General features: G+C 41.3%; 1 protein-coding gene across 3 annotated transcripts in view; it reads right to left on the bottom strand.

Moving 5' to 3' along the window:
* Window positions 1-4,081: 4,081 nt before the first annotated feature.
* Window positions 4,082-20,473, bottom strand: part of LRMDA (leucine rich melanocyte differentiation associated) — a 767,717-nt gene continuing 751,325 nt past the window's right edge. Inside the window, exon 6 of one of the 3 annotated variants that reach the window (XM_032140809.2) lies at window positions 4,082-6,090. In XM_032140809.2, coding sequence (XP_031996700.1) covers window positions 6,011-6,090 — 80 coding nt within the window. In that variant the 3' untranslated portion in view covers window positions 4,082-6,010. The remainder of the gene's footprint in view (window positions 6,091-20,473) is intronic. The other 2 variants (XR_009212825.1, XR_009212824.1) reach the window with 2 other exon arrangements.

The raw sequence follows: 20,473 nt of genomic DNA, 5'->3' as shown, positions 1-20,473 counted from the left end.
TCTATATTATATACACAAATATGTATAAGTATAAATCTGCAAGATTTATCTAATAAATTAGAGTTGAGATTCTAATTTTTTCAGCTAAATGTAATTTTCCAAGCAACGGTTAAACCTAACTTATCAAAATATCTACACCAAAATATGACCCTTTTCTGGTGATAGTAACCTTCATTATCACCATTTATTCTAGACCTTCAAGGAATGTGTTGACCATTAAGTCCCAATATTTTTATACTCTATTGTGATCCTTTGAAAATGGATCATTCCGAGTGAGCACACCAAATAAAGTTTTTTAAAAGAGGAGGGGAGGTGAGTGTTTTAACTGGAGGCATTTGGACATTTATTGTGTTTGAGAATGTAGCCAATGTGGCTACAGAATGTGAATGTTGTGCTATAGCCCTGTAGAAAACAGAGTTATTTTGGGGAAGACAACCTTTGTATGCAAATAAGGAAATATGGCTATTGTGTATGAATGTAAAAATATAGGGGAATATGGATAGTCTATAAATGAAACCTGGTTTTATATAGTAACTTTCGGAGATAACTCATGTAACCTGTTTTTCTTTGAGCATCAAAGATGTCTCTTGATTAAAACAAAATTGCTCTAAGTGACCCTTTGAACAATGATCCTGTGTTTAAAAGGCCAAGAAGGGTAAAAACAAAAACATCATGAGACTGTCACACCACGGCCTGAGCACTTTATGACTGATGTCATAAAATGTAGATCAGTAATTCATAGGAAAGGAGGACACAAAGTAGATATTAATTAATCACGTATGAAATAGATGCATTTTTCTATGTAACATGGTAATGAGATAATTACTGACCTATTTTGGAGTCCATGCAAAACTTAGAAAATGTATGTCAGTAATAGGAATTCTCTACTCAGATCCTAAACTCTCTCATACACATTCTCTCTCTCTCTCTCTCTCTCTGTCTAATAACCCAAGTAATTAGTTAAAAAGTTTAGAAGACTTTGTAGCTGTCATTGTTATTGTTCTAATTAAGTTATATTTTGTCCCCAAAAGCTGTTTCTATCATAAGCACAGCCTGAAAAACTGAATGTGGGGTGGAAGTCAGAGTACATTTTTTCATAAAAGATTACTTTAAACAGTAATAACATAAAAATTAAAATACCATACTCTACCTGGGTGTTAAATTTTATTTGTATCTTGCTTCAAGGAAAATTTCTTTTATAGTAGCACTTAATTATTATGATTTAGACTATGGTTTATTAAATTTAGCCTTTGTGAATAAATAATATACATTAATTCTTACCTACTTTGATATTCTATAACTAGAATAGCCTAAATATTGTGCTTAAGCCCACTGGCAGGACTTTTTCACTCTCATCACAAACACCTAAGCTGGAAAGTTCGTGTCTAAAGGAAATTATCCCAGAGTTTTAAAATTCATTCCTATTTATAACATTGAGAGAACTATTCCAACACGAAGAAGGAAAAGTTGATTTAAAGTAATTGATGTGACAAAATATAAACATTATTTCTAGAATATTCTGCATGTTAATCTAGGTAATCCACTTGAACTAAGATGTTATTCACACTTCCTATGAGCTAAGTTCTCATTCGCTGCCTGCTTGCCAGTAACAGTTAAATCCTGTTGCCAGCATGTTCTGCCCCATATACAGGCACTCATCTTTTTCTTTAAATACTTTTTTTGTGTGTGTTATCTTGTCAAGATGTCCATCTACCTCCGAACTTGATGAATATATGAAGACTTCCCATGACCATAGAACTATTTTCTCTTTCATATGACTGCCCAGATCATAAGTTTACCTTGTATTTTTTAGCCACTCCAGAGCTAAGGCACTTGCCTTAGGATGCTGAGTTTGTAGAATATTAGGTACCAGCCACAGTCATCTCTGTCCATATGCAGCCACGATGCATGTGATCATTTGTTCCCACAGTGCTCCATGAACCATCTTTTCCACACCGTTTCACTGTGTTGGGCAGAAAATCTTGTAAAACATTAAATTGGTGGACACCCATTTATATGAAAGATGATTCAATTTTGAGGATAAAATATCCTTAAACATCACTGTAGTGCTGAATATCAGAAAACCTTTTAATTGGCAGAGAACTATCTTTTCCCTTTCCTTCTCAATTTACTCCTATCCATGAAGATGCCACATTTTAATTCTGCTGCATTCTGTCTCTTGGCATAATCCCATTTATTGCCATTTATATCATTCCTACTGTAGCAACTCTCCCCCATACACATTCCATACTTAGAATTTCCCCTACTGTTTCTTAGCAAAATTCCCTTGTCCCAGGTTGGTTGTTCTCTGGGCCACATTCCAAGATACTCTAGAAGAATTAGCATGTGCTTATATGATAATATGCACAAATAACACAATTTATGACCTATCCCAACCACAAAGTGACAAATTAACACTTAGCATTATAATTACCCAAAGGATGGGAACTCCCAATGCTGGGAAATTTCAGGTAAACTTGTAGGAAGACAATATTTTGAACAGTGGTTGTGGCTTTCAATGTTCTTTGGGTCATTTGAGGGGTTGCTGATGCATTAGAAGAAGTAAAACACAACACTGCACCACAAGCCAATGGTCCAGTTGTCATATAAGCAGGTAATCAACATTCTTTGTGCTTCTCTGGTCTCATTTTCCTTTCCAGGTCTTACTCATAACAGTCAGTTTCCTGCATGGTATTTGAACAACTTAGAGAGAATCGAGTAGTGGTAGTGCCCTTCTTCAGCGAAGGTTTCTTTCTGGAAACAGAACTGGAAGAAGCAAGTGGTCAAAGGTCACAATGGATCAGCTACAATGATGGACGCAGGGAAGAGTCTCAATGGGTACTGTTGTGTCCACGCTGGGCATTACCTGTGTTGCACCCACACAGACCTGATTTAGGCTGCCCTTGCAAGTAGCAAGCACTAAACACCATTATTGTTTTGATGAAAAGGGCCCTGTGGATTGTTTTTGGTCTGCATGTTAACAAAGAAAAGAAAGACAGCCAGGTTATTTCTTGAAAACAGCAAGAAAGACATTTTTCCCTTGAAAATGTGCAAGATACATCTCTGCTGGAAACACACACACGCACACACACACACACACACACACAATGAAAAATCCTTTCATCCAGAATCTGTGGTTTGCTTTCTTTTATTCCTTAGTATACATGAGTATGTGAAAACACACAACACTCAGACATGCAGCCTGATCAAGTGATAATCTCTTATAATGTGCTTCTATTTAAAGCAACAAACAGATGGAGGGTTTATGAGCCAGGCTGGTAAAAGTAAAAGCAAATGATTGCAATAGTTGTACTTTTAATAGGATTCCCCACAATCCAAGACATTATTCCCTAAGGAACAAATTGTTCTTTAAAATTATGTTACTCAGGAAAGAGACAGTCGTCCTGACATTGCTGAGGCAACAGAGAGCTGCAAGACAGCCTTGTATTGCCGAGGTCTCTCCACTCAAGTCAGTGTCCTAGGGGAGGAAAGACAGGGATGTCAGGCACCATAATCCCCAAAGAACAAGCTCAGTGGAATAGGATAAAAGGAAGAAAGACCAAAGGGTAAAGGGGGTACAAAACATGTCTGGGCCCTGATTGAATTTATTACTTTCTACTACTCGACTTTGAAAAACAAGGTTTGGGAAATTCCTACAGACTTAAGATAAACATACAACATGGGTTCTACTTCTGCCAATTCAGACCAAAATCTAGCTCTAGCAGAGCAAATTTTGGTTAACACACAGTGGAACTGTAACCAACCCAGCACTTCATTATCACTATCCCTGCTTAAGAGAAACAAAGCTCACTGTAATTCTATCAATAAGATGAATATACCTTAGTGATGGCCTTTAGGTAATTTATAATTAAAACTAATCTTAATTAAAGTTATTACACCATTCTGGAAGAAAATAAACAACCCAAAGAGAGGGAAGCAATGTGGTCAATAACTCACTCCAAAAATATGTTTTGCCTCCAAAGCTCACACTGAGGGAGACATTCCTGCACATGATACAAATGGTTCTGACATTAAAAAAAAGTAAACAAGTAAGAAAAATAAAGATGGAAAAATTCTGTGGTCAGTTCACAAGTGCTTTTTTATTGTTTGAGGCAGGGTTAAAGCCTTTTATAAAGACAAGGATATATGTGTGGCTAGATTGGATATGACATCGGACTCGTCTAGCTGCCCTTGCACAGAACTCTGGCTGCCCATATTACGCCAGGGAGAAAACATGTGTTGATGCTTCTAAACAACGACCCAGGTTGGGACCAAATGCAGATAATTTGAAGCATTTTTCCAGTGCTGTTTTGTAGATCAAACAGAGAAAAGGTACTCAACTCCAGTTACTAATGGATTTGAGAGATAAGGGCAAACATTCAACATTCTCCAATTATTCATGGTTTTGAGGATTTTAGTGTTAACTTGTCTAAAGAACTGATTAACAAAGGTTGCGTAATCTCTAACAGGGACTCCTGCCAGCCTCAATACATGTCATTCAAGGCCTGTGTTGACTCAGTGGGCCAGAGGCTATGTAAACGGGCTAGAGCTGAGAAAGTAGGTTCTCCTTGGGCAGCTCAGGGATTCTGAGTCCCCACAGTTTTGCAATAGCAGCTCCTAGTCCCTCAGTATCTATAACTTGGAGGGATTCTCTTTCAGGTTTTGCTGTCATCAAACTGACCTAATACTGAGAGGACAATGAACACTGGGCCTAAACAGAAGCAGCAGAAAAATAAACACTGTCGTGTTAAGAACAATCAGCCTTTTGAATATCTTCTAGAGTGATTTGACTGGTGCACCAGCAAGTTAGATAAACTTAGAGTCACCCAACTAGCAATGATCACACTTATGTTCCTTGTGACATTAGTGCTAGTGCACAGCCAAGCATACAGGAAGACATAGCACCGTCTCACAACCTGTGGATTTGATTTCTGAGAGGTCATGACAAAGATGCAAAATCCAAAAGGTTTGTGCCTTCTATAAAAACTCTTTGGTCTGGTGAGTGCTTTCAACAGTCTTAATTTTGTTTTTTAACCTCCTGACCCATCACTCTATCTTTCATCACCTCACTCCCTTTAAATAGCACCCGAAGGAGCAAGCCAGCCCCACGCACAAGTATGGCCACAGGCATCACTGGAAGTGTGTACGGTTAAAAATAAATTAATAAATAAGAGTCCCTGGTGCAACCAAACCCTCGTGCTGAGAAAGATGCCTTACTGCCTTACACTGCATCATATTCAGGGCAAGAAGTGGATTTAGAGTTGAATGAAACAAGATAAAGGTCCATGTTTTTGTAGTCAGGGATTTAGGGAAAGCTATTTACGCCAATAAAGGGATTGTAGCAACATGAAGCCAGCCATAAATGTATGACCTGGCTGGGAAGTTATACCTTGTTCTCTGAAGAACTGCAAACTGAAATGCACCACCTGTCATAAAAATGATGCTAAAGGAAGGTGGAGGGGAAGAGATGGGAGCTATGTATATGCAGAATACAGGACGTTAAGATTTAAAGGGAGTGAGGGAGAGTGGCCGTCCCCTAAACTGTGACTATTTCACTAAAAATAAGCCCGCAGCACGACGATATCAGAGGGATTTCAACTCAATAGGCGAGCTGAGGACAGTCTTTCTCACTTGACTGCAGCCACTGAGCATGTCCAGGGAGGCCCCAGGTGTGACCTCTGCTCCCCTGTGAGCAGTGGCAGGACCAGGCAATCTATCATGGTGTTCATGCTGTCAGCCCCGTTGCTTCGCCACCGCTGTCTGTCACCCTGGTGGATGAGACCTGCTTAAGGGCAATCATGTCAATCTCTATGTGACCACTCAGTCTAAGGCAGAAGGATCATCTTGACAGGCCTGGCAAAGTCAGCAGAAGGTACCAAAAGCTGAAGTCATAGCTTTTCCCAAAGAGAGGCAATGTGGGCTATTGTTTTTTCTTTAGCGTTTTCTTTATTTTTGATTTCCCTTTTGATTTTATTTTCATGAAATGGATGAAGGTATCCAGAACTTGGCTTCAGAGCTGGTCATCTCGGATAAACCTGTTGCCCTCTGAGTTTTTCCCATAGTAAACGTAGCGACACTTCCCCAGGACACCTGCGAATAAAAAGACATACATCATTACAGGTGGCACAGTCAGCATAGCAGGGCAACACAGATGCTGAAAAGCAGACATGCAAGACAATCATAGATCCGATGAGCAGCAGAAAGTGGATGAAGCCCCAGAAGGGAAGAACTCTCCCTTTTTGTCCTCACAGACAAGAAGGTTCTGTCAGCTTCAGAGTTGACATTGAAATAAAATGTCACTACAAGTACAGGTTCCTAAGAATATCGCTTTCTGCATGACTTCTCTTCCACATGTTAGATACCTTTCTAATTTGGCCAATTACTCCCCAGAATGTAGCCTCTCCTCACTCCAGTTTCCCTTAGTAGAGTTTCTAAGAATGGAAAATTAAGAGTTTAAAGATGAACCCAGCCCAAGCAGAAGATGTAGAACAATCTTCCCAGAATGTGACTATTTTGATACCCTTTATCATGAAGCAATATTGTTAAATTCTAGAGAGACTATTCCAAATTCTGGCAGGCACCAGGCATTGAGCACATATGGGATGATTAAGGAAGAGAGGTGGTGTTGACAAAATACCATATGGATGGCCGGGCGTGGTGGCTCACGCCTGTAATCCCAGCACTTTGGGAGGCCGAGGCAGGTGGATCACGAGGTCAGGAGATCGAGACCATCCTGGCTAACATGATGAAACCCCGTCTCCACTAAGAATACAAAAAAAAATTAGCTGGGCGTGGTGGTGGGCACGTGTGGTCCCAGCTACTCGGGAGGCTGAGGCAGGAGAATGGCGTGAATCCGGGAGGTGGAGCTTGCAGTAAGCTGAGATTGTGCCAGTGCACTCCAGCCTGGGCGACAGAGACACTGTCTCAAAAAAAAAAAAAAAAAAAAAAACACCACATGGACATGAACAAGAGCCTCCAACATTAAATGGCTTCTTACAGGCATCCTGAACTCTCTTTCTCTGGTCAGAATGAATTTGATTTCCATTTTCAGTTTTACTTTAAGTAACTCTGTGGCTCTGTATAAGGCTCTCCTCTCATTGAAGAAGACTGTAGGAGACTTAACAATGAAAAATGCCCCTACAATAGGGTTGAACTTTTTAATCAACTCATTATTTATTCTAAATACCCATAAGAAATCACTTCCATAGTTATTATGAAAGCTCTGTGGGATTATCAAGGAAAAATCTGTTTTGTTTTTGCCACCTGCGTTTTTATTTTCTTCTATTTTTAGAAAAACATTTAAAATCCAGTTGGACAGAGTTGTCTTAGCGCTAATCAGACTTGAGTCTCTGAACTGTACACAACTAGAAAAAAACAAAGAAAGGAAATGTCCATAAGACATTCATTCAAGAGCCACAAATCTGCCTGTGAAAATAGCTACCTAGGGACATGATGATTTGTTTTTTCTGTCAGTGTGATAGTGTGAAACCAACAAGCCCATTTTTTTTTGTTGTTAATTTGTGATAAATTAGTACTTGAAATTAACCAGGTTCTTCACATCAGAAGTTCTAAGTAGTAAATATTTTTGCAACTGTAAAAGAGATGTTTCTCCACTACAAAACTTCAAACCTTATTCTTACATAAGGATCAAAATGACTTTTAGAAACTTTTGAGGACAGAGCAGATGCTCCCTGGTTTGGATGGCTTGGAACAAAGCTAGAAATTGCTGGGGTCACATAGTCTCTCAGAGTTGGCAATGGAGAGAGGGTGACATTGTTCTACGGCCTCAAAGCTGGCCTCGGGCTCACTCTCATTAATTTTACTTCCTGCCATGTTCCCATGAGCAAGTTTACTGTGGCTCATTCCTCCTCCTTGGTCATGCTTTCTCCTTGGCCCCTAATCCCCAATTTCTGGTTTTCAGTATTGGTCTGGTGCCTGGAAACTTTGAGCTTGGATGGAACCTCACTGAGACCCTTCTTGGGACCTAAATTATTCTTTTAGTTGTTGACATTGAGCTGTTTCCTTTATCGTGCTGAATTATGTAGCCACCAGCATTGTACTAATATTGTCACCCATGCCAGGACCCTGCTGGTCTGTGGGCTTGGCTGATCAGGCTCTGCTCCAGGAATAGCACCCACTACAGGCCTGGGTGGGAGTGCCTCAGTTCTGCCAGGTATCCACAGAGGGCTCCCTTAAACATAATTGATTCAAATAAACCCTGAAGAATGTGGAAGGATGGGACCAAAGGATGCTAATTTATTCCTACAGCACTAGGATAACGTGAATTTTAATAAAAAGGAACGGATAGGTCTGTCGGATGTCATAAAGAACACAATCTTTCTCTTAAGCAAAAGGATGAAAGGCAAACACACACACACCACACACACACACACACACATACACACAGACACACACACACGACACCCACCATGAGTGCCCTCTCTCCAGTAAACTCCCCAGTACATTCAGGGATTCAACTGCTTTTTTTTCTTCCCTTTCTCCAGGGTAAACTTCAACTCCAGATCTCACTTAGATGCAACTTGAATGGCAAGTGCCGCCCTAGAAACAGGCTGGATGCTCCTGGAACGTGGGCTGGGATGTGTTCTGTGCCACATTCCCGAGCCTTCTTTCTGGCTGGCATTGATAAAAGTCCTTTTTAAGGCCTACCCTGTTTCTTTGGGCCTGGAAGCAAGAATGTTTATAGACATCCTGGTGAGAGAAGGCTGTTTGATGAATGCAGGAGACTGCGGCTAGGTGTCAGCGCTTGGAAAATGAGGCAAGGACATGAGGTATTAATATTGTCAATGATCTCTTGACGGGAAAACAGATACCGCATTCACTGTCAGATTTAAATAGACATCAAGTGCATTAATGACAAAAGGGCAGACTTCAAACAAAGGGGCTGTGTGGTGAAGAGCGGAGCTAGTCTCTGTGCTGGCAACAGCCTGATCTGAAAAGACACCGTCAGGGTTGCAGACAGGCCCAGGATTGTGTGCGGTGACGGAAAACAGAGATACTGACAGAGATACCAGTGCCATATTATGCCAAGGATATTCTAACGCTGTCTGCCGCTCTAACGAAAGCTGACATCACTCCCCATCACTTGGGGTCTTCTCTGCCTGCCCCTGCAGAACATCTCTCCCCAGACATCATTACAAAACTCACTGTGGCTGCGAAGGTCCTGGCAGTTCTGTTCTGCTGGAGTGCTGGGGTCAAGGGGCCTAAGGATAACCTCAGTCAATCTAAATTTGGAATTTGCAGGAGGAGCACGCCCGACCCCACTGATATCTTGGCTACTTGAGGTGATCAGAAGGCCATTGAGTGAGGAGCTGTCACCTTGAATAAACTCCCGGAAAGGACGGCACTCAGTCTGTGGGCTGCTCCAGGAAGGCGTGGGGACGGCCTGGCAGTTGAAAATGAGATCCAGCTGCTGGTGCTCACCCGGGGAGAAAGGTGCTCTGGCTAGCGATGGTAAGAATCGGCTGAAATTGTCAAACTCAAACCATCGCCAGCGGCTGAAATTAAGCGAGAATTGCCTCTGTGAGTCTCCTCCCAGAGCTCAGAGTCAGGATGTGATTACCCCCAATATGTGACTTTTGTGTTCAAAAATAAATAAATAAAATTAACCTGGAAAAGCAAACATGCACACAACAGCACAGTCCCATGTGTGGCCACAGGCCTTTATTTATCATGAAGGTTATTTGTGAAATATGAGGCTCTGCTCGTAAATTAAGTGAGGTGGCATTGTGTTTCCCTCTCCCTCATCCTCCCCACAGCCCTTCTTCTCCCGCCATGGCAACTGCCATAAACTGTGAAAATTACAGAGGGAAAAGTTTGCTTGCAAAGAACATTTTGATGGGGAGGCACTCCGAGGCTGGAATTTGGGAACCCGCTGGTTTGTGACTCAGTAGGCAATGGTTTCTCTGCACATCTGCAATGGATTCATTTGTTTGTATCTCCTCAAACTACGACGTCTTGGGACTGGAGGGGGAACAACACATTTAATGGCATATGCAGTGTTTTTAATTAAAAGATCTGGCTTTGGCCATAGTAAGTAAAGCAGGCTTGCCCTGTGTCAGGCTGACGTGCAGCTGTCTGTGTGGGGTTTCTTTTCGAGAGACCCTGAAAAATGACAGGGCATCGTCCCCTCGGGGATTCTCTCCTGCCAAATGAGAGTCCTAATTTTTCTTAAGTAGCCAGCTTTCCCATCACTATAAGCTGTTAAAGCTATAATTATGAAAAAAATGTATCAGGAAGAATCTGTTTTAAAGAGGCCCTTTATCTTTTCCATGTTTTCCCCCTCTGGAATGGACGTCCTAATTATGCAGGTTAAGTTATAACCTTGGGGCTGCCTAAGTGGGTGGGAATCAGCCTCCTTTCTTGGATATAAGGCTGGGACTGCAGGGTCAGTACCAGAGATTTTGCTGGGGGAGGCCCTGAGAGCCCAGTCCAGGGAAGGGAATTCTTGCACATCCATTCATCCAGCATCCTGGACTCCCTGATGCCTGGATGGCCTCACACTTCCAGCTGCAGTTCAATAGTCTATTTAGTAAGGGGAAGTGGGGGAAGACCTGCATTTAGATCCAGCCCTGCCCCAACAGTCATGTGACCATGTACATGTCCCTTTCCCTCACTGGGCAGGTTTCCCCATTTGTAAAACAAGGGCAAGGGGCCAGATAATCTCAGAGGTTCATTTTAGCTCTGAAATAGGTGATTTGGCATTTTCCAATGTTTTCCTTATGAAGATGAGAACACCAGGTCCAATATTGCCTGATGCAGGAGACAAGTTCAACAGGTCAGTCAATAAAAAATTGATTTGGACTAAGTCAGCCCTTGAAACCCATCCAGCCTGTAACCCCACAGTATAACCTGGATAGAAGGGGGCCTCTGGAGGACCCCAAAATCCCTGAGGAAAGGGTTTTCATTAACTTTCCTGCAATCTGCATTTCATACAGCTAGAAGTGCTGAACACTAACTAGGCTGTGTCCCACTGGCTTTGGCATAAGCCCAAGTCTCATAACTCTGTATTCAACAGAACTAAAGCCTAGCCATCAAAGCAAGTGGTCTGTCATTAATATTTTAGTGGTAAAAAACAAGAATCTGCATGTAAAAATACAAAAATGCATTTGATATTGGAGTGCAGGTTGGACCAACACATTTATATTTGTAAAATGGAATAATTATCACTATTGTTAGTTTTGGTAGTCATCACTTTAGGGATCATTATTTTAAATGCTATTTCATATGAGTTTATAATGTAGCTATGGAATCACAAACATATCTTGATCCCATTGTGATACTAGGAGTTTATAATTAGCACTAGGATGGAAGCAGGGGATAAAGGGTTCCCCCACAGAACTCTTGTTCTCTTATCTGTATGAGAAAGGAAGGAACTAGATACCTCCTGACCCCTGCAAAAGGTGATAACAATGTTGTGAAGAGGTAGATGGGCCCAGTGACAGAAAGGAAAAGGTGATCAGGAGCATCTTGGTCCACTGCAGAAGGCTCTAGAACAACGTTTCCATGGGACTCTATACATGTCCATAAATGTGTCATCCCCTACAATATTCTCCCTCCTCCCCAATTTCTAACACCCCATACCTAAAACCATACAGAAGCATCTTGTTTACCATGGAGCTACATCCCAATAAACCTATTGTAAGTTGAAATTATTGTAAATCAAAAATGCATCATTACTTGAAACTACCTGAAATTGTAAGCCCTTTAACTTACAATGGGGTTACAGCTATCAACTGTGTGCGGCTTTGTAAAGTTAAACAATTATAGGTTGAACCTTCGTAAGTTGGAGAGCATCTGCACTTGGTACAGATGAGATACTCAATAAATATTTGTTGAATAAATTAATACCATTAAAATAATCATGTATATAAAATTTACACAGAATCCACAAAGTAAGGAATGTCAATTGCTGGACACTCATCTTTTAACCTCTGGTATGACTTCAGACATTTGAAACACTCTGAAAATATATACAGATTAAATATTTGCCCCATTGAACAAGAAAGAGTAATAGGAGGCAACAGCCTCAGTTCCTAAATCGTGGTGGTGTTTTTACCCCAAACACTTTTCTCCCACAAAAACAAAGCAATCACAACATCTAGTTGAAAAGAGAGAAGTGCAGTGAACATTATCATCTGGCCTAAAGAGCTGTAAACATCATACAGTGGGAAGGAACATTCCCCAGAAAGCACATTCCTCAGTCTTTGTTAAGTGCAGGCTGTGAATACATGGGGAACTGGAAAGGAATAAACACCCATGTTTTATGATCTTGAGAAGTAGCTGGAGCAATACCCTGAGGTCAGCCCGTGTGATGTGCTATCAGCTCTGCTGTGGCTATCACACAGGATTTAGTGGAGCCTGTGAAATGACAGGCTCCTAGCACAACATCCTACTTCAGTGTAAGCTACTTAAATACTAAGACAAAATAAAGAAGAGAGACTTTAAAAGGTCTTAGGGGACGGGATTGTGTGGGAGCAGTTTTTCAGGAAGACGGACAAAGACCTTCTTCTCCACCCAGTATATTTTCCCTTCATCTGCCGCACATCTGAGATGCCTTAGGTTGGAGAAGAAATGAAGAAAGGCTCTCCACCTTACCCAGGGGAGGCTGGAGAAGGCAAAAAAAAGTGTGAGACTTGTTTCCCAACCTAGCTGAGCATGACTTCAGGCAAGTGTCTCGGTTTATCATCTGCATATTGGGTGGGAATGGGGTACTGCATCCCAACAGTGCATGCTATAACCCCCAAAACCTCTGTTAGGGCTCTTGCACTATGGGGGCGGGGGGGTGGGGGCGGGGGTACTGCACACTGTCCTTGCTAAATACTGCAGTGACCACTTCAAACCATGCTTCCTATTTCACCTTCACTGTACAAAAACAACCCCACAAGGGGTATTCCTACCCTGCTACACTGACCCTGATGTCTTGCACTGGTAGACATTTGAATTCTCCAACTCTGAGTCCAGGGATACTTTGACTTCAGGTTTATAAATACAAACATGTAAACTAGCCTGGTAATTTGTCTTTGAGAAAGCATTAATTATTCACAGCAAACTCCACTTAGCCCATTTAATTCCTTAATCAATTTTTAAATACAAAAAACCATTTCTATTTTTAACATTTTCATTTCTATTTTATTGAATTTATTTTCAATGGGATCAATTCTTTACCAGATAATTTTTACAGTAAGGTTAAATTCCTCAATCAGCTCTGGCCAAATGTTAAATTGTGCTGATTACATCTTCTAAATCTCTTGTACAGTCATTTATTTTTACAAAGTCCCATTTCCTTGAGTAAAATATTGCAGATCTAAATTGTGACAAGAAGACTTGAGTCTGCTGTTAAACTTTAGTCAACAAATTTTATTGTGTGTAGTTTTAGCTCATTTCAATTTTATTTTGTTTTCATTATTTCTATCAAGGCTAATTCCTCCCCATGTATTTGTGTGGTTTTCAATATATCAACAAGATATAAATCTTTGGTCCGTTTTTCATTCACCATAAATTATATTACGTGCAGGATTAGTTGCTGTCCTTTTTTTCCCAGGTTGATTATTCCTACCAACATTGTTATCACAAAGTAGAGTAAACATTAGTTTTTATTCACTTCTTAGCACAAAGAGTATGAAGGACAAAGTTGAATACCAAGTGCATGATAGGGTCCAAACTGTGGGGTTCTGATATGCTGTCTTCTACCAAATGCCAGACAACATATTAGAGTGTGGAGCACCAATTCAAGGGTTAGGATGCACCACACCTGGAAAGAAAGCTAACAAAAATGCCAGGCAACCTATCCTTTTGACAAGAGGGCATTTGACTCCAATGCTCAGACCCGTCCAGTGCGGCTTTCCACTGGGAGAGGACAGATTACACAGCCTGCCCAGACAAATGCTGGGCCTTGTCGAGTCTCACCCACTTGTTTGTAGGGAAGGAAAAACAGGGGAAGGAAGTCAGTCAGCAGGGAAGGGATATTGGCAAAATTTGTTGTGAAGGTGATCAGCAGGCAAGGCTGTGGGGCTAGCCTCCTAGACCAGGGAGGCTAAACAGGCAGTCACAGAGTGGGCAGGCTCATTGTCATGTGACAAACCAGAGCCTCTAGAAAACACAGCCTGGGCTCCCAGGGCAGCTGAAACGAGGCTTGTCATCTTAGAAGAAGAAGGGGAGGTGGGGAAGGAAAGAGAGGAGAAAAAAATGCAGGGCAAGTTCTTCATATAGTCTGTCATATAATCTGTCAGTGGAAAATGGGAAAGCTGGTCCAAGTCTGAGAAATAACTGCATCTTTGAGCAGATCCTTAGTGACATTCTCTACTATCCCATCTTGGGCCCTGGACCCCACACTCAGGTTACAGGCGTTGTGGCTCTATCCAGACTGAGTGGGCCATTCAGTCCTTTCCACATGAAAGAAATATTAGGCTAACAGATTAAACATTAGCTGGCAGGGAATATTTCCATTATGTGAATCCTGGAAAGGAAACAGACAATGTACTTTTGCTTAGATGTCAATGCCTTTAAATTTCCTATTTTTTTTTTTGGATTGGGGGTAGTAAGAAGTGAGTAGCAACTGACAGAAAGATTCTCAGATTGGAGGGTGGGCTCACTAGCCCCCTTCATTGGGAGCTCCCTTTTTTGGCTCCTACCTCTATACACATTGTATTTCTATCAAACAGAAATGTATTATAAATATGAGATGTCAAACTCCATGGTAAATATTTCCTTACTCCAACAACCCCTCTCCTCCCCACCCCCCAAATAAACTGCTAAATCTTCTTAGCAGTCCAAATTTCGTTTTTTAGCCTCAGGTTACATTTTGGGTTTTTTTTTTGTCCAAGCCAAAGATGAAGCCTGAAACAGTTTTTATTCTTGACTTCCTAAACAATGAATTGTTTATACTGTCTTATAAGGATTCTCTGTGATTTGCTGTACTGCCTAGTAAGCTTCGATACAGAATGGTAAACTTTTCAAGTATTTCTTTAACTGTATTGGAGGATTCTCAAGCTGAGAAAGAATTTAAAGAACCTCATTTTAGGTAAATTCCTTCATCTTACAGAGGAGAAAAATAAGGTTCCAACTGGCTTTTGGAAGGTGACAGAACCGGACCAAGCACCCATACAACTCTATCTAGCCCAGAAATATCCCTGAATTATAAGATACTGCCTTGGCGACAGGAATATAAATTTTGCTTTTCCGCTTATTTTTCAAATTCATTATTTATTTGTTCAGTCCTGTTCACAGGAACCAGGGGTCTCTGGAGAACATCAAAGATCACCCACACCCTTAGTAGGCTCATTCTTACTTGCTTTTTCTTACAGAGAAACTTGAACTGCAAGACTGGTTTGGTGTGAGTGTATTTCTCCTCTCTCCTATGTCTGTATTCTAAGTAGGGCTTAATGGATTTGAGATGGGCTGGATTCCAAAGTGCATGCCGAGATGGGATGCGGACCCGTTCAGATTTGTGAAGTGCCCTTCAGTGCGGGTCCGTGATGGATGTCACATCAGCCAGGCTGTCAGTCAAAGCGGACAGTGGTCAAGTGCTCTGGCCTCACGTTTCTTTCTCAATGTTTGAGTGAGAAACTCAGACATCTTTCAGACAGGAGAGAAAAAAGAAAGAAAGGAAAAAGCCACCCCGTCACCACCTCCTCCATTCCCGCCATTATCTCTACATTCATCCTTTCCACCTTCTAGCTGAAGTCGGGAGCATCACCACTAGAGGGCAGCATGAATTTAGGAAAGCAGCCGCTTGCTTTTAAAAAAATAAATAAATAAATGGCGGCAACTATTCAGGGAGAGCCATCACAGCCACACTGTGCTTTTGGTCACCAATTACAGGTTCCTTAATGATCAGTATGTCATGTTTGGTCAATCTGTGCTGAAGGCTTTCAGGAATGGGGCTATCAGACACTCCTTGCCCCCCATTTTGGGGTTCTTCTTGCCTCAATTTCAGGGACTGATTTTCTTTACCATCAATTGTTCTAATTAATCTTCCAGGCTCAGAGATTGGGGATTTTTGCATATCACCTCCACAAATGTAAAGAAGCATTCAAAATACTAAAGATTTCCTGCATTTCTTAGGGGGAAAAATCATTTTTACCATGAAAGTTCAAAAAGATATGACATCATTTGAAGTCAAAAAAGTAAAAAACATAAAAATAAATAAAAATGAAAAATGGATCAATACACACAAAGTTATCCTCTTTTAATGCTCCCCCTCCCCCTAAATCTACCTAGCATTGGCTTCCCTCTCAGGGTACCTGGTCCCAGTGTCATCAAAAAAGAGAGGCAGAAGCTGCTGAGATAAAAATATGACAATAATTCCAGCTGCTGTTTGATCCTCATCTGATCCCCATCATTGGTCTCTGGTACATGGGTCAAGTAACTATTTTCATGCCTGGAACAACAAATGATCACCTCCCTTTAGGAGAAAGAGGTATTTGTGGGCTTCTAGAGATTTCAAACACATCATTATTAAAAAAAACAAAAACAAAAACAGCAATAAAGGTATAACATTCTAGGGAATGGCATTTTAAATTAGAATTTTATAGGATAAAAATACATGAGTGGATTCAATCAGGGAAGGAGTAGACACAAATTGGAGTTACTGGCCTTCTAGGCAGGGGAAACCAGAGCTGGGTCCAGGTGTTATTCTCCATTTCAGCCGAGAGGCCTCTCAAGTGGTCAGTGAAGCAAGTATAAAATGGCCCTCATACATCTTCTTAGCTTTCCTAATATAACAGTCATGTGACTAACTAGCCACTCGGGGAATGTTGGGTCCTTGTTAATTAAATTATCTCATTAACTCATGGTTAGCTAGAAACCTTTTTGAATTTTCACACATAAGACACTGAAACCAAAGTCAGTTTCACTGTCTTACTAGGTAATCATAGTGACCACAACTGAGTATTTCTCCGAGTGCCTTTAGTGAGGATAGTACAGTTAGGAGATTAGCTGGGGTGGGAAGACTGCGGATTGAACATTTCTCAAGATCTTAAGATCTCCTGCTTATATGAGCTCCAAAAAATCGAAAACAATAGATTTTCACCCATGCATCGTAAAGCCAAGGGCATAGTAGGTATGCAGTACATTTTTTTTAAATTGTGGAATAGATGAAAAGACCTCAGCATACTTATTCTGAACCCCAGCATTTATTATACATCCCTGGACAGTTATAGGTAGAAATGTATGGGTTGGCCCTGCGACGGTGGTTCTATGACTTGCCCATGCATCAGAATCACTGAGAAGGCCTGTTAAAACACAGCTTGCCAAGCCCCATTCCCCAGAGTTTCTGATTCCGTGGATCTGAGTCGGGGCCAAGAGTACGCATTTTTGTGAGTTCCCAGGTAATGCCGATGCTGAGGGACCATCTTTAAGAAACACTGTTTTAGGACAACCTAAAGAGGGGCCCTTATTTCTTTTTAAAAAGTAAAATTCATGACACTAGTTTTTATTCTTGTAAAATCAAGACTGTCTACAATCAGAGATCTAAAAATCTGGTTAACTGAGGGTTCTAGTGTCTTGAGTTTTGGCAAACGGAGGTTTTATTTTATCCCCAATAGCAGTCTGAAAGCTAATGATACCTAAATAATAATAATAATAAAAGGTTATTCCAGCTCTTTATCCAAAACAAAAACTATAAACATTCAAATTTTAGTGATGTGCAATTACATTAACAGGAAAAAAGAAGAAAACAGTTTCTTTGGATAAGTAGAATAGATCTGAACCATCATTTATGGAGTATAACCAAAAAATAACTTGCAGGAAAAATTTCGCAGAAAGTCTTTAGACTCCCCCAAAACTGACAGAATCTTGTATGAAGAAATCTGAGCAGTGGGGGCCCTCCTGCAGAGTCTGAATGGGAATTTGGGCTTTGCTCTCAAGCAGAAATTTGCTTTTGGGCTTCAGATCTGTTCCTATTAGAGAGCTTACATCAAAAGCAGGGAACATTCACAGTTCTGCAGGCTGAAATTTCTCAAGAGAGTCACTGAAAATAAAGACAAGTTGCCTTCTTGTTTTCCTAATTCTTCAAGCTAAAAAAAAAAAAAAGAAAACTTTCAAATAAAATTAAGCAGACCCTGTAACAACTGGGTTTGTCATAATTCAAACCCTGCAAGGATTGGGGAAAAAGCCTTCCTTACTTGGGCCCATTGGTCCAGCCTCCACCTGACCTTCATTAGAATCCAAACAAAATCTTCCTGTACTGATACCACCATAATCTTTCCTAACTCCAGCACACCCTAAATTGCTTTCTCCGAAAAGAAAACAAAGGGAATCTGATGATATATAATCTAACCGAAAAGTTTGCTTTACAAAAAATGACCCAGTCTGTTGTTGCAGAACACACAGCATAATTCTTGGACACTAGCTCATCCCAGTGCCAAATGGTAAAATATGTTCATAATTTCCTGATCTTCAACTCCCCATCCTCTAACCTGCTTTGGGAAAAAGCTGTGTGTGTGTGTGCATGCGTGCATGTATATATGTAAATGTATGTGTATGTGTTAATGCAAGAAACTGTAGGTTAAGGAAGAATTAATAGTAGAAAGCAGGTTATAAGAGTTATATGAACCTCTGTACATTTTTTTCTGCCCAAGATAAAGACAAGGAAAGTAGTAGAAGAGCATGTTATAAGGGCTTTCATTAGGGTCAGGCTCATTAAAACTTAATGAAGGCACCAGAGCCTCTCCAGCAATATTGAGATGGGTGTGTTTTTTGCCTATCAATAGAATGCCCCAGTCAGAGAGACACTGCTGACAGTGGGTGGTACCGGGTGTTATCTGTCTCTAGAATGTACTACTTTGATGGCTTGGGATATTACCCCTTTTATTTGGCTGGCTTGAATTTGTCAGGATTCACCCTGTGGTGAGTTAACATGCTTCCGTATTGGGGGGAAAAAATTGCCCATGGGCCAATGTGAGCCTCGCACCTAATAGAATACATCTGGCTCCGACAGTTTGATGCCCAGCTCTAAGCCACATTCGGCAACACAAATTAACAGCGTAGACATTGCCCACGCTGAGCAGGAAGCAATAACCTGCTACCTGCTACTTGGCCAAAATCTCATTATAAGCCATTACCGTAATTGAGGGCCAAGACTCTATGGATATTAGACTCCCTGAGCACCAGTGGTGAGTTCAGGAGAAGAAAGACTCATAATGCAGGAGGTGGGGCAGCCTGAGGAGAAACTGTGCTTAGCATCACACAGAGAATTCCATCTACAGGGTGCTCTGCGGTGCAGGGAGAAGCCCACATGACCTCTCCTGGGGGTCTCAGGACTCCAGGAAGGTGATGTAACTATTGGTAGGCCTCCAGCAATGCTATACAATTGAAATTTTGTTTGAATGAACATTGGGCACAGCCACAAAGGAAAGAAGAGGGCAAAATAAGCCAGAATCTTCCATGAGTAATAAGCATGGAAGCTGGCGAGGGGGTGGCAGAAGAAGCAATCCATTCTCCCTAGAAGATGAGGCTCTCTAGGAGTACTGCATGTATAAGAGCTTGCATTCTTCCAGAGGGGCAACTTCTTTGCCCATAAATTCAGCCCACTGAGTCTCTGTGCAGGGTTGGGCAGTTGCGAATGAAGTGGTGTGAGTTGAGGGGAGGAAAGCAGGGCAGAAGAAGTCCTATTAATCAATGAGTAAATCAACTGATCAATCAACCTGATTTTTGCTACCATGAAGATGGCCCTGGACTCAGAAAAAATGATGATGGCTTTCAATAAACTTTTCTAAGAAAGTGTCATATAAGGCCAGGGAGAGGAGTAATTGAAAATATAAGAAACTATCTGCAGAAATCCTTTCTTATCATCACTGTCTACACACACACAAACACACACACACACGGGCACACCTCAATAACAACTAAATTCTCCAATCATGGGGGCAATCTCATGCAGGGTTTTACCTAATGTATAATAAAAGCTCCTGAGTGCCATGTCTCTCCCGACACCACTGGACTGGTGAACACCTTCCTGAGAATCCCCAAGTGACAGTTTCATCTTACACCAGGTCTCAGTGAAGGGTTCCTTGCTATTGGCATTTTAAAGAATCAATAATTTCAGGAAAATCAGCACTATGGTGAAGGACATAGAGTGTTCCTGAGCATGGAGACACCTTGTGAGCCTTAAGCACACACCCTGCGCACCCTAAGATAATCTTCCCGTCTCAGGCAAGCCAGCCTCCTCACTTCTCTTCACCTAGAGGGTTAAGCACAGTCTGGAACGTGGAAAATGGCTGCGGTTGGTACAAGTGAGGCCTTCCCTATAACTAGATCCTTCAGGAAAAAACAAATTAATCAACAGCGAGCTGAAGTGGGTTTAATGATTGCATTCTGCATACAATCAGCTTTTCCCTTTTCAGGGGCCATCAATATGTCAAGGGAAGACATATCTGAAGGATATAGCTCTTAACATCAAGGTTATCTATTCTCCACAAGGCTCCCACTCCTTGCCTGGCTGATACTCCACGCT

Source organism: Hylobates moloch, unplaced genomic scaffold (assembly GCF_009828535.3).
Source record: "Hylobates moloch isolate HMO894 unplaced genomic scaffold, HMol_V3 SCAFFOLD_3, whole genome shotgun sequence".
NCBI classification, from domain to species: Eukaryota; Metazoa; Chordata; class Mammalia; order Primates; family Hylobatidae; genus Hylobates; species Hylobates moloch.
Note: the sequence above shows the minus strand (reverse complement) of the source record. Positions and strands in the feature narration are given on the sequence as shown.